The 11818-nt window shown below is 39.7% G+C and overlaps 1 protein-coding gene across 1 annotated transcript; it reads right to left on the bottom strand.

The window, feature by feature from the left end:
* Positions 1 to 7255: 7255 nt before the first annotated feature.
* Positions 7256 to 8098, bottom strand: LOC138883706 (uncharacterized). The gene is made up of 2 exons (XM_070164411.1): positions 7806 to 8098; positions 7256 to 7688 (listed from the first exon to the last, which is right to left on the bottom strand). The coding sequence occupies exons 1-2, from the start codon at positions 8096 to 8098 to the stop codon at positions 7256 to 7258; spliced, it is 726 nt and encodes a 241-aa protein (XP_070020512.1).
* Between the last annotated feature and the right edge of the window lie 3720 nt (positions 8099 to 11818).

The raw sequence follows: 11818 nt of genomic DNA, 5'->3' as shown, positions 1-11818 counted from the left end.
CGAACGATCACTTCCTTCCCCCACCATTAACACCACTCCCACTTCCCTATTATCCTTAAAATCATCCCCAGAGATTCACTACTTCACTCCTTCCAATACTTCTGTATCTGCACTTGGTTCCTCCTATTTTCCTATAGACTTTCCTTTTCTAACAAACCTTGTTTTCCTCCCATGTACTGAAACTCTATGTCTCGTCATTCCTCTGATCTCATCAAAGAACACTCAGGGGGTTCCACCTCTCAAGTATCAGAGGTCTCTAAGGATGATCCTAATCAGTATCTGAACTCCTCTATTTTGGACTTAGTGACTCTCACAGAGTCACCAGAAAAGGAAGCAGCGCACAACATCATGGCTATCACTGTTGAGAGTCTGATGAATGAAGGAGCATATATCTCGTCTAAGTGTTAGGGGGAATAAACTCCATTCCTAGGCGATGTAAGAACCATAGTACTCCTCGAGTCTTTAGCTCATGAGACGTTCCCAAAAAAACCTACTGAAGAACCTGATTCTCTTCCAGGCAAACCCACTTTTGCATCTCCTGATCATCCTAAGCTCTTAGAATCCTCCTCTAAGTCACCCACTATCAGGTCATAATAGAAAGAGGGTTTTGAGTCTACATTACAGAAAAGTAGGATTAGTGTCAAGACAAGGAAAAAGAGATTGTCAATCAAGGGGAGCTTGTTACTGACAAGAGTGTTCCAGTAAGTGGGATTGACAAAAATGCTCTAAAAGAACCTGGTTACTTAGTGAAACAATATATAAAAGCTCAAAAGTTGGTGGATAAAGCTTCCGATGAAACTACTGAGAAACAAAATAGTGCATCCATGAAGGGCAGCAACAAGTCTAAGAAGAGTACAGTTGAGCAAGCCATGTTTGAAGATGATACTGTGGGGCTAGTAAGCTGGAAAGGAAAGTCTATTGAAGGATCTAGCAAATGAAAAAGGGAAACTGTTAGAGAACCTGGTGCTCTGAGGACCATGCCCAGTGATAATGGTCTTTGGCAGCAGAGATTAAGAACCCAGAAAGTCTTCTGGGGTCGTACATTTGACCCAGCAATTTCAGAGATGGCTGGTATGCGACAAATTTTGGAGATAGTGGAATTTCAGTAATGGGAGCACTTGTTTCAAGGGAGCATGCCTCTGGTGTACGAAGATGTGGTACAAACTTTCTACGCATCTCTCTTCATCGTTAAGGGGGATCACATTTGTGCGCTAGTAAATGGAGTAGACATTGTACTTGATGCTTTCGCATTGGGAAAGGTTCTCATAATTCCATGTGAAGGAATGTCCTCAGTCAAAGGTATCTATGGTGTCAACTTTATGACAGCTATCATGAAAGAGCAAGCTATTCAGCAGGGGGAACAGGTGCATAAGAAGGTATTACTTCCTGAGTATCAGCTTCTTTTTGAATTGGTCAGCAATCATGATAGATCATATGCAAAAGGTGGCAAACTTTAAATGTGGGAATCATGGGCTACCATATAGTTTTCTCCTCACTCAAGTGTTCAGATTTTACAAGGTCCCCTTGGGTAATCCCAGAGTAGGAACACGCAAGCAAACTTCTCTAAAACCACTCTAGAAAAATGTGAGTGCGTTGAAAGAGTTGGTGGAAGCATCTCGACCATTTCTCAGCTGATCAATGCTCAAAATGCAGCTTCTGAAGAGATCAGAAGGTTAAGGGCTGAAAATGCCATACTGGAAACCCAGCTCAGTCAAGCAGTTAAAGGACCTGATTCCATTAATGAAGAAGTTTTCCGTCTGACAAAGGAAAATGATAAGCTTTGCGCAAAACTGCTTGAAGAACAACTGTCTGTAAATGCCCGATTGGACATGGTTCTCAAAACCATTGTTGTCTCCTCTTCCAAGCCTCCCTCTTCTAGTACCCCCTAAGATCCTCTCAATGGCCAGCTCTTTTTCTTTGCTCTAAATATTTTGTGGCTATTGTTTTCTTTTTGTTGTCTTTTTGTGATAGGCATGCTGGATTTCACCACTACTGCTTCTGTTTTACTCAGTCCATTGTTAATATTAATTAAACAACTCCTCTTTTTGCATGTACAATGCTACTTTCCTCTGGCTTCTCTTTTCTGTCATGTTGTGTGCACATATGTGGCATGAGTTGGTTGTATTGGACTTCTTTATACTAATTGCCTGATTGTGTATCTTTTTAATGATGCCAACAAGGGGGAAATAATACCAAAGAGGTAAGGTCGGGGTTAGGGAGTCAGGGGGAACATGCTGCAAATATAACAGGATCTGATTAACTAATTAAGGGGGAATCAAAAGCAAAAGGGTAAGGGGGAATATGTGTAGTTTCTGGTACCATATCCGGCTATCTCTGCTCTAAACAAATACCATTACTGCCTAAGTTTGTCATCATCAAAAAGGGGGAAACTGATGGGTTTTCAATGTCTTTGCCTTATGCTTCTTGTGTTTTGATGATCTAACAAATTTATTGTCAAGAACCAGATAAAGAACTTCACCCACATGGTATACACTTCAAATGAATAATGTCCAGTCTGATCTCCAGCAAACGAATGAACAACCACAGGGAGGAACAGAAAAAGGACCTAGTGACCTGGTCCCTTAGTGTTCTCCGATAGAAGTACAAGTCAGTGACTGTCTGCAACTATTACAAAGAGGAACACAACAGGGACCTGGTCCCTTAAGGTTCTCTGATAGAAGTACAAGTCAATTGTACAGCTGGAACGTAACAGCAGAAAGTGACTATCTCTCAACTGTTACAAAAGAGGAACACAATTGGGACCTGCTCCCTTAGTGTTCTCTGACAGAAGTACAAGTCAACTTTACAGTTGGAACGCAACTGCACAAAAGTGAGTGTGCAGCAGACAATGCAGCAGTCACTTCACATTGGGAAGAAGCGTGTACCAAGAATTAACATCACCATCCACTGCGATGTCTTTTGTAGTATAACAACTCGGTGCAAGGCACAAGAAATTCACTTATGCATTCAGTGATATTCTCTCAAGCATAAAAGTGTTCATCCAACATTGATGTTACTGGTGTGTCAAGAATAAGAAGACAACTCCACTAAGGATCAGTTTCATAATGAGTTTATGTATATCTGTAGTTGAGTTGTAATCTTGTTATTTGTTCTTCGTTGTATCTCCTATCTTGCTTTCTTAGAAGCTTTGTCTTAGGAAAACCAAAAATCCGTACACTTCCGAGTTTATGTTGTGACTATGTTTAGTCATAAGTTTAAAGTCATTGTAACTAGAACAGTCACAAAGTAGCTTGTGGTGAGAGCATCACAAGTTAGTGGAAGTCTTTGTAATAGAGTTATTACAAAGTGGCTTGTAATAGTGAGATTGCAAATTAGTGAAGTTAAAAGCCTACAAGTGTAGGTCGTGATTTTTTGATCCCCCTGTGTGGGATATTTCCACTTAAAAATCCCTTGTCTTCTTTACTTACAGTTTTATTAGCATTCTCAGCTTAACCTCATAGTGGACCAGGTACTCTACTATTTGGTGGACTCATATAAACTAACATTTTTGCTTTGGCATTTACTATTATGGCAGCAGCTTGCTCATCAGTGTAGTCATCTAAGTCAAGCAAATCAGTGGATACTATTACTTGACCATATTCGTCTTTCCTTGGGGGAATTGGAAGATTTCCCTTTCTGATCACTCGCCAGACTTTGATGTCATAAGACATGGTGTATGTTTCCATACGCACCTTCCAATGAGAGAAGTGTTGTCCATTGAAGTATAATGGTCGAACTTGAGAAGTTCCCTCTTGAAATAGTGCACCAACGACTATGTTTGATCCCATGATCTTTTCCTCACTAGCTATTAAGCAAAGTTTGTGAGCCTTGCTCTGATACTAACTGAAAGTACAAGAGGGTGTTGAATTGTGGTCTGTTAAAAACTTTGTCGACTAACGATGATTTTAGTTGACTTAATCAAGAGCAGAAGTGAAATAACTATAAGCAGAAAGAAAATGACATATAGCAATTTTATACTGGTTTGGTACCGGTGTGGTACTTACATCCAGTTTTCCTTGGGTTAGAAGGGTTCCTTTTAGATCTTAAAAGTATTACAACAGGGGTAGTTTTGATTCGTTCACCACTAACGAAGTATAGCAATAGTGTATCTCTAATAATGACACAACTCTCTTTTGTGTTCTAACTCTCCTTATCTTTTGAGACATTGATAAACTTTAGAATACAATGTTTAGGCTATAAAGTAGAAAGACTTCGAAAACAATGTGTGTAGTTGTGCAAGTCTTCCAATTGAACTAAGAAGCCTTCTTATAGGAGAGGAAAAGAGCATTTGAGTCTTGACCAGAAATAGAGGCACGAGATCTTTTAAAAGGATTTGACCCAAGGGGTGCCTCTTCAAATCCTGCTCTTTGGGAAAGACCGGATTCGATCGTGAGTTTCCTTGTCACAACTTTCATTTTCAAGACAATTAATCCTTTGACTGAGCTTTAATTAAGGAAGCTGAATAAGGCAATAACTCTTTCATTGGTAAACTGATTCCTTTTATTGAGGCCGATATTATTAGCAGGCTTTTGGTTCCTTCTATAGATCCATTGATTTAGTCATCACTCCTCATTCCTTTTCTTTCCTTTTGATGATTCCTGTGAAATAGATTAACTGAACATTGCCATCATTGAAACCTTGGAATTTTAACTTAACATTTGGCAGCTTGGCTTTGTGTCCATTCTCTTTTAGAAGACCGACTTCATTGGTAGTTGGTTGTACTGCTGGGAGACTTTGTTGTTTCTTTCAAGGGACCCTTGTGCTTTGTGGCTCAATCAGCCTTATCTAAAAACAAGAGATTTCTTTTCTTGGATAACCTTTTACTGATATATTAAATGGCTTTTTCTTTTGGAGAAATTTGTCCATCAGAGAGAATCACAACTAGTAAGTATCTTTTGCACAATGTGCACACTTCATAGTCCTTGTTCGGTACTACAGAGAATCCCTGATAAACCTTAAGGTTATCTTTGCTTGCTTTAGCCAAGTAGGCTGACAAGAGTCTTCTGGGGGGAAGGGGGAGTCTTTGCATGAATTCTCAAAGGCATGTTGACTGTAACACCTGAGTGTGTTGACCAAATTTACTCTGTGAAACTGAAAAGCTAATAGCAGATTTTGAAATATTTTCTTACTTGTATTGACAAGGACCGACTTAGAATGAAGGGACACAATGGTGCAAAGAAATTGTATTAACAAGAAATGCTTGTGTTGGGAAGGACAGGGGAAGAGTTTTTTTCAATAACTAGCCTTAATGATCGTAGCATATATTTTGGACTTAATGGCCAATCTATCAAACTAATCCAATCTTTCCTTTTACCATTCTTATGACCTTTGCAATCGGGTTTGTTCGTGACAATTCTTTGCAACAACTTCATGACTCACTTTCGACTAATGGTGTCCCGAGGGATTTTCACCAACAAGACTCCCTCATTTATTTATCTCTGCTTACCGTCGTCTTACAGTGCCTGTGAGGGTTTTCACTAGTAAGACTCTCTCATTTTATTTTCTTTTTCTTTCCCTTTTTTGTGTGAGTAAATTGATAGTGTTCTATGCCGCGTGACAACTGTTGCTCATTACATGCTTATCTTGACATTCTTGAAGACATATTAGGAGCTCTTTATTTGGAAGCTTTTTGGATAGGATTGGAAAGAAGGGTCGGCATGAAGGCTCAAAGTAGACTCAAAATGCGAGGTTGTAGACTTACAACTCTTGGAATCGACTCTTTCAAAAGTGAAATAAAATCTTTGCCCCAGTTTCAAATATTGGGGATTTTTGGATTTTTTTTCAAAAAAATCTTATTTTGTTGGACTGAACCGTGTAAGGCTGCCTACGTATCCTCTTTTAAAGGAATCAGGTTGAACGTAGTTCAAACATCTGACCTAACTATTTTTTTTCATTTTGCTTTCTTTGTCTTTGTCTCTTTTTTTCTTTATTTTTTTTGTTTCCAGAATAAGTTGCCCCAACTTTTATTTTCTGGGGGCATGGACCTTTGACTAATCTTTTTTTTTTTTTTGACTTTTTTCATTTGAACTTTCTAAGATTTGCCCTAGTTTGTACTCTTAAGGTATGGACTTTTTTTTGGACTTTGGACTCTAAACTTGATTCCGAAAGAGGATGGTCAAAGAAAATAACACAGGCCCAAAAAGGGTAGCAAAGGGTATAAAGTGTTTGGATAGCAGAAAAAGGGCCTCCCAGCCTTGAGAATGCCAAATATAGTATCCTTTCGCGATCACAGCATTGATGAACATGCCTGTCTTCTTGGTGTGTCGTGGTCGAAGGACACTTTCCATCCATTAATGTCAAACTTTCCAACAAACTTCAATTGATTTTTTCTCAAGCCTGACCTTCACAATGATTTGAAGGTAAAGATCATTAACATCCATGGGCATGACTATTTCAGTTCCACATGAATTTGAACCGAGCTTAATTCCAAAGTGTTTTGGCTCTTTATTCAGTCTCAAAAAGTATCTTTTTCTCAGTTATCTAATTCAAGGTTAAATCAATTTTCTAAGATCTGGCCAAAATTTTTGCATGCATGTCATGTTACTAAAACTAGCGGGAAAAGAATTAAGCACAGAATGATACAAAAGGACAAACTGTATTTCATTGAGTAAATGATGGAAATATTGGACAAAAGACAAATAACTTAAAAATCTGAGTTACAGCCCTAAAATAACCAAGATAATGAAAATAGCAATAGAACGAACAAACAAGACTCACACAGGCAATACAGATGTATGGAAGGGTTTGACTCAATAAAACATATAAAATCTGGATCACAACCCTGAAATAACCTAGATAATAGAAAAAATATCAAAACAAGCTACCAAGATTCTTTCCTAGTGAGGAGAGAATGACTCTTCAATTGCTAAGCTTGACATTTAGCTACAAATTTGCTCATCAGAATCGCCAGGGCCTTCTCCAATTTCAATCAATTTTTCCTAGATCATTCTTTCTATTTCTCTTTTCAAATCCTGACAGCTTTCAACATTGTGCCCTTGGGCATTGGAATGGTATTCACACCTTTTAGAAGGTCAAAGCTTCTTGCACGTGGGTCCACATAATTTGGTGAAATAGGTGCAATCATGTCATAATGCTTTAGTTTCTCAAACAAGCTTGCATAGAACTCTCCTATTAGTGTAAAATTATCTTTCAACTTTTGTTCTCCTTTATACCCCTGGCTTGGAACTTGAAAATTTTGTGGAGGCTAGTGGAGATTTTGTGAAGCTCGTGCTCGCCTTCTGGGGTATTTTGGTGGCTAGACAACATACTGAGGTGGAGCAACAGAGTATTGTGGGTTCTGAGGTGGATAGTAGTGCTCAAGGGAATCATCGGAAACTAGACGAGGCTGGTCATACCTTCGAGATGCTCTCCTAGGACCTCTTCTCGACCCAGATGTCATCATGGTTTCTTCATCCTTCTCATTCGTGTCACTAAAATTATCAGATTCAATTTGGACAGCCTGAGTTGCGACTTTGAGAACTGCTTGACTTATAATTCTACCCGTCTTAAGGCCATTCTCAATCATTTCCCCTATTTTGATTGCTTCCGGGAAGGATTTGCCCACTGCGAACATCATATTTTGAAAATAATCTGGCTCCTGAGCCTGAAGAAAGACAGTTATTAACTCGTGGTCATCCATAGGTTTCTTAACTCTAGCCGCTTGCTCTCTCCATTTAATGGCATATTCCCTAAAACTTTCAGTTGGTTTCTTCTTCAGGTTTGAAAGGGAATTCCGGTCTGGGGGGATGTCAATGTTGTATTGGAATTGTTTGACAAAATCCTATGCCATATCATCCCAGACATACCAGCGAGATGTGTCTTGATCCATAAACCATTCGGAGGCTACTCCCGTAAGGTTTTCCCAAAATAACCCCATCAGTAATTCTTCCTTTCCTCCCGCACCTTTAAGTTGATTGCAATACCTTTTCAAGTGGGCTATGGGGTCTGCATGTCCATCATATTTTTCAAATTTGTGAGTCTTGAAACCAGGTGGCAAGTGGACATCAGAGAACATGATCCTTGAAGGCAATACTCTTCTGACCTGCCAACCCTTGCATGTTTTCAGCTGTTGTTCTAAGTTTTTCACTCTTTGGGTCATTTTTTCTTATGTCATCTTTCGGGCAGGCTTCTCAATCTTTTCAGGAAGATCAAATAGTATGAGTGGTACTCAGGAGAGTGGGACTGTTCTTGCTGGGTAGCAAACTGTGACTCATGAGTTTTTCTCTGCACCACCGTCGACTGTGGGACAGTGAAGACGGGTATAATAGTAGTGGTTGTCTGATTGGTTTTCAATGGCCCACTTTGGAAGCGCGCAACAGAAGTTCCAACTGTAGCCATACAGTTGGGATAAATATTGAACCCAGGTGGATATGATTGATCAGACAATGAGACCTGAGTGGTAGTAGTCGAGATGGGTGTAAACTCTAGGAAACCATGAATAAAAAAAGGCGGTCCTTGACCATTGACCCATGCTTGACACATTTTGATCAGTTGTTGTTTAAGCATTATATTTTCCTTAACCACAGTAGACTCACGTTGAACCATCTGACCTCGAGTCTCTTGACCACTCGTAACAGCTTCAATCTCAGCTGTCATTGGCATTTTTCCTTTGGATCTTGTGTTTCCAGCTTACCACAAACCAACCACCTCAAATTTTCTTCACAATTCAAAACAAGAGACACATTAGAGTAGACTCAGTTGGTCCTTATTAATACCAATATTATTTTTTTAGCACTTTCTTTTAAGTGGTCGATCGAACATGATGTGGGTTGCCTACGTATCATGTGGGAACATGAATCAGATCATGTGTAGTTCGAAAAGATCAGGAATAAGAAAATAAACTAACCCTTTTTTTTTGTTGAGAATTTTTTAAAAGAAGGACTTCTAAAGAAGAAAGAAAATACTTTTTTTCTAATTTCGATTTTTCTATGGTTTCGAATTTTGAAAGAAAAACTTCTAAAGAATAAAGGAAATATTTTTTAAGTTTTGGACTTTTATTTTGAATTTATGGAATAAGAGACTTCTAAAGAAAAAAGAAAAAATATTTGAACTTGCATTTTCTTTTCAATTTTCGAAAGAAAAACTTCTGAAGGAGAATGAAAATATTTTGTTGGATTTTTAGAAGAAATTTTAAAAAATATTTTTGGAATTTTTTTATAATTGAGGTCTCAAAGTGATTTTGGATGGTTGACGGGAAGTTTGAGAAATTGTTGCAACTGCTGTATTTTTGTTGCTTCTGGTATTTTCGCATCTGCGGTTTGGGGGCCTAAGATGCGGTGCCGCAGAAGTGGCTAAGAGGCCGCAGAAGCAAATTGAGGGAGGTTAGCAGGTTCCACAGATGCAAGGGATATTTCCGTAGAAGCGGAATTGCACCTGCGAGTTGGGGGCCGTAGGTGCGGAAATTGGCCATTTAATGAAAAGTCGCAGATGCAACTAAGTCTCCGCAGAAGTGGGACTGCAAATGTGGTCCCAGGGTCGCAAATGCGGAAATCGCTGGGTAGGACATATAAATAGTTGCCTTTGCGAATTTGAGGGATTCTTTCACCATTTTCATCCGGATTTGAAGCTTTTGAGAGAGATTTTTGAGGAAAACAAAGGGGAATCGCTTGGAGGTAACGTCATTGACTTCATAACTCGTTTTTATGTGATTAAAAACCTAATTAGTGGTGAGAAATTTGGAAAAAATTGGGTAATTAGGCTTGAGTTTAAGAGGCCTTTAATTGAGGATTGAGGGGTCATTTGGACTCTGATTATAGTGTTCTTGTTATGTATAGACTCGTGAGAGTACGAGGTTTCTAAAAAGGTAAATTTCACCCGATTACGAGACGTGGGCCTAAGGGGCATTTTGGTTTTTTTTACCTAATTTCGTGTATTAGCTTAGAACTTAATTATAGAATTAGTTACTTGAAGTGTTATTTACATTATGTAATTGAATTGAATAGATTTGGGGCATTTGGAGTCAAGTACTCGTGGCAAAAACGTGGTGTTGGATTGATTTTGAGCCAGTTCGAGGTAAGTGGCTTGTCTAACCTTGTGGGGGGGGGGACCTTCCCCTTTGGATTGGTATATTTGATAATTGAAATGCCTTATACGTGAGGGGACATGCTATTAAGCCTGTTGTTAGCTTAGGAAAGCATGTCTATGTGACTTAATTGTCTTATTTGATTCAACCTGCCTTACTTGAATTTTGTGCAGCATGCTAGGCTAGAATCATTTATTGCCTTAATATGAAATTCTGCCATTACTGTATATCTTCCTGATGTTGCTATGTTATAATTTTGGGACTACGGATATGGGAATCCGGTAGCTCCCCTTTGTCTGTTTACTTTGGGACTACGGGTTAGATTCCCGGTAGATCCCCCTGCACAGTTACTTTGGGACTGCAGGTTAGATTCTTGATAGATCCCCCTGCACAGTTATATTGAACTACGGGAGTGCACTTGGTAGATTCCCCCAGTACTGGGTATTTACATTTGGGACTACAGATCGGGATTCCGGTAGATCCCCGCGCATTGATAGTTGGACTACGGGACGAGATCCAGGAAGATCCTTCGGACATATATATGATGGACTGCGGGACCATATCCCGGGAGATCCACTATACAGTTGTAATTGGGACTACAAGATGGTATCTTGGAAGGTGCCGCAGTTATTATCTCTATGTTGAGCTATATTTCTTTCTGTGGCTTGTTTTGTCTCTGTTCTAGTTATTGTTCTGTCAATTCTATGTTATTTTTTACTGTTGCACTTATTTATACTATTTTATTCCACACTGTTAACCCTTATATTGTATTTAATCTCAGTAGGGCCCTGACCTTACTCGTCACTACCCGACCGAGGTTAGGCTTGGCACTTACTGAGTACCGTTGTGGTGTACTCATGCCCTTTTACGCATGTTTTTCATGTGCAGATCCAGGTATTTCTACTCAGGCCTATCATCCTTGAGGAGATGACTGCTCTAGAGACTTCGAGATACATCTGCCGCGTCCGCAAACCGAGAAGTCCCTTCTATTCCTACTTTTAGTATTTAGCCCTTCTGTACTTTTCTGTTCTTAGTAGACATTCCAGAGTTAGAGCTATGTAGTATTGATCTTGGCATGTGATTCATGGGTTTTCGGGTCTTGGATTTAGATATTGGTTTTGAGATCTATATTAATATGGTGTATGCCAAACGGCACATTTAACACTGTTATTGCCTTATTTTCTGTTTTAAAATTGTTTTACTTCCACAAGTTTTGGTTACCTTCTGCAAGTTTAGGCTTACCTACTCGTAGAGACTAGGTGCCATCACGATGGTTCATGGAGGGTGAACTGGGGGTCGTGACAAGTTGGTATCAGAGCTCTAGGTTCATAGGAGTCATGGATCACAAACCGATTTATTAGCTTCTCGTTGATCGGCATGGAGACGTATGTACTTTTCTACGAGAGGCTATATAACTGTTAGGAAAATTTCCACTTTATTTTATTTCCTTGTCGTGCGATATTTTGACATCACAATTGTAAACTTTTGTCTTCTATTCTCTCACAGATGGTGAGGAAATGTGCTACTCGAGATGATCAGGCACATGTTCCCCCTAATGTAGCCGTCAGAGGCCGGGGCTGGGGTAGAGGCTGAGGACGCGCACATGGTGCAGCCAGAGCACCTACGCAAGCTGCCGTCGAGGTTCCAGCCGGAGTCCAGGCACCTGATACGCCTACTGCTACTACTACTCTAGCCCTTCAAGAGACTTTGGCGTAGTTCATGTGTATGTACACCACCTTGGCTCAGGCAGGGTTGTTTCCCCTTGCTGCAGCCACATCTCAAGCCGGGGGAGGAGCA

This window comes from Nicotiana sylvestris, chromosome 12, assembly GCF_000393655.2.
Source record: "Nicotiana sylvestris chromosome 12, ASM39365v2, whole genome shotgun sequence".
Lineage (NCBI taxonomy): Eukaryota > Viridiplantae > Streptophyta > Magnoliopsida > Solanales > Solanaceae > Nicotiana > Nicotiana sylvestris.
The sequence above is the reverse complement of the archived record's forward strand: the minus strand, read 5'-3'. Positions and strand labels throughout refer to the sequence as shown.

Coding starts and splice junctions, on each gene's coding strand:
- LOC138883706 (XM_070164411.1), bottom strand. CDS start 8,098: ATGACCCAAAGAGTGAAAAACTTAGAACAACAGCTGAAAACATGCAAG. Junction 7,689..7,805: donor GATCAAGACACATCTCGCTG/GTATGTCTGGGA, acceptor TGAAAGTTTTAG/GGAATATGCCATTAAATGGA.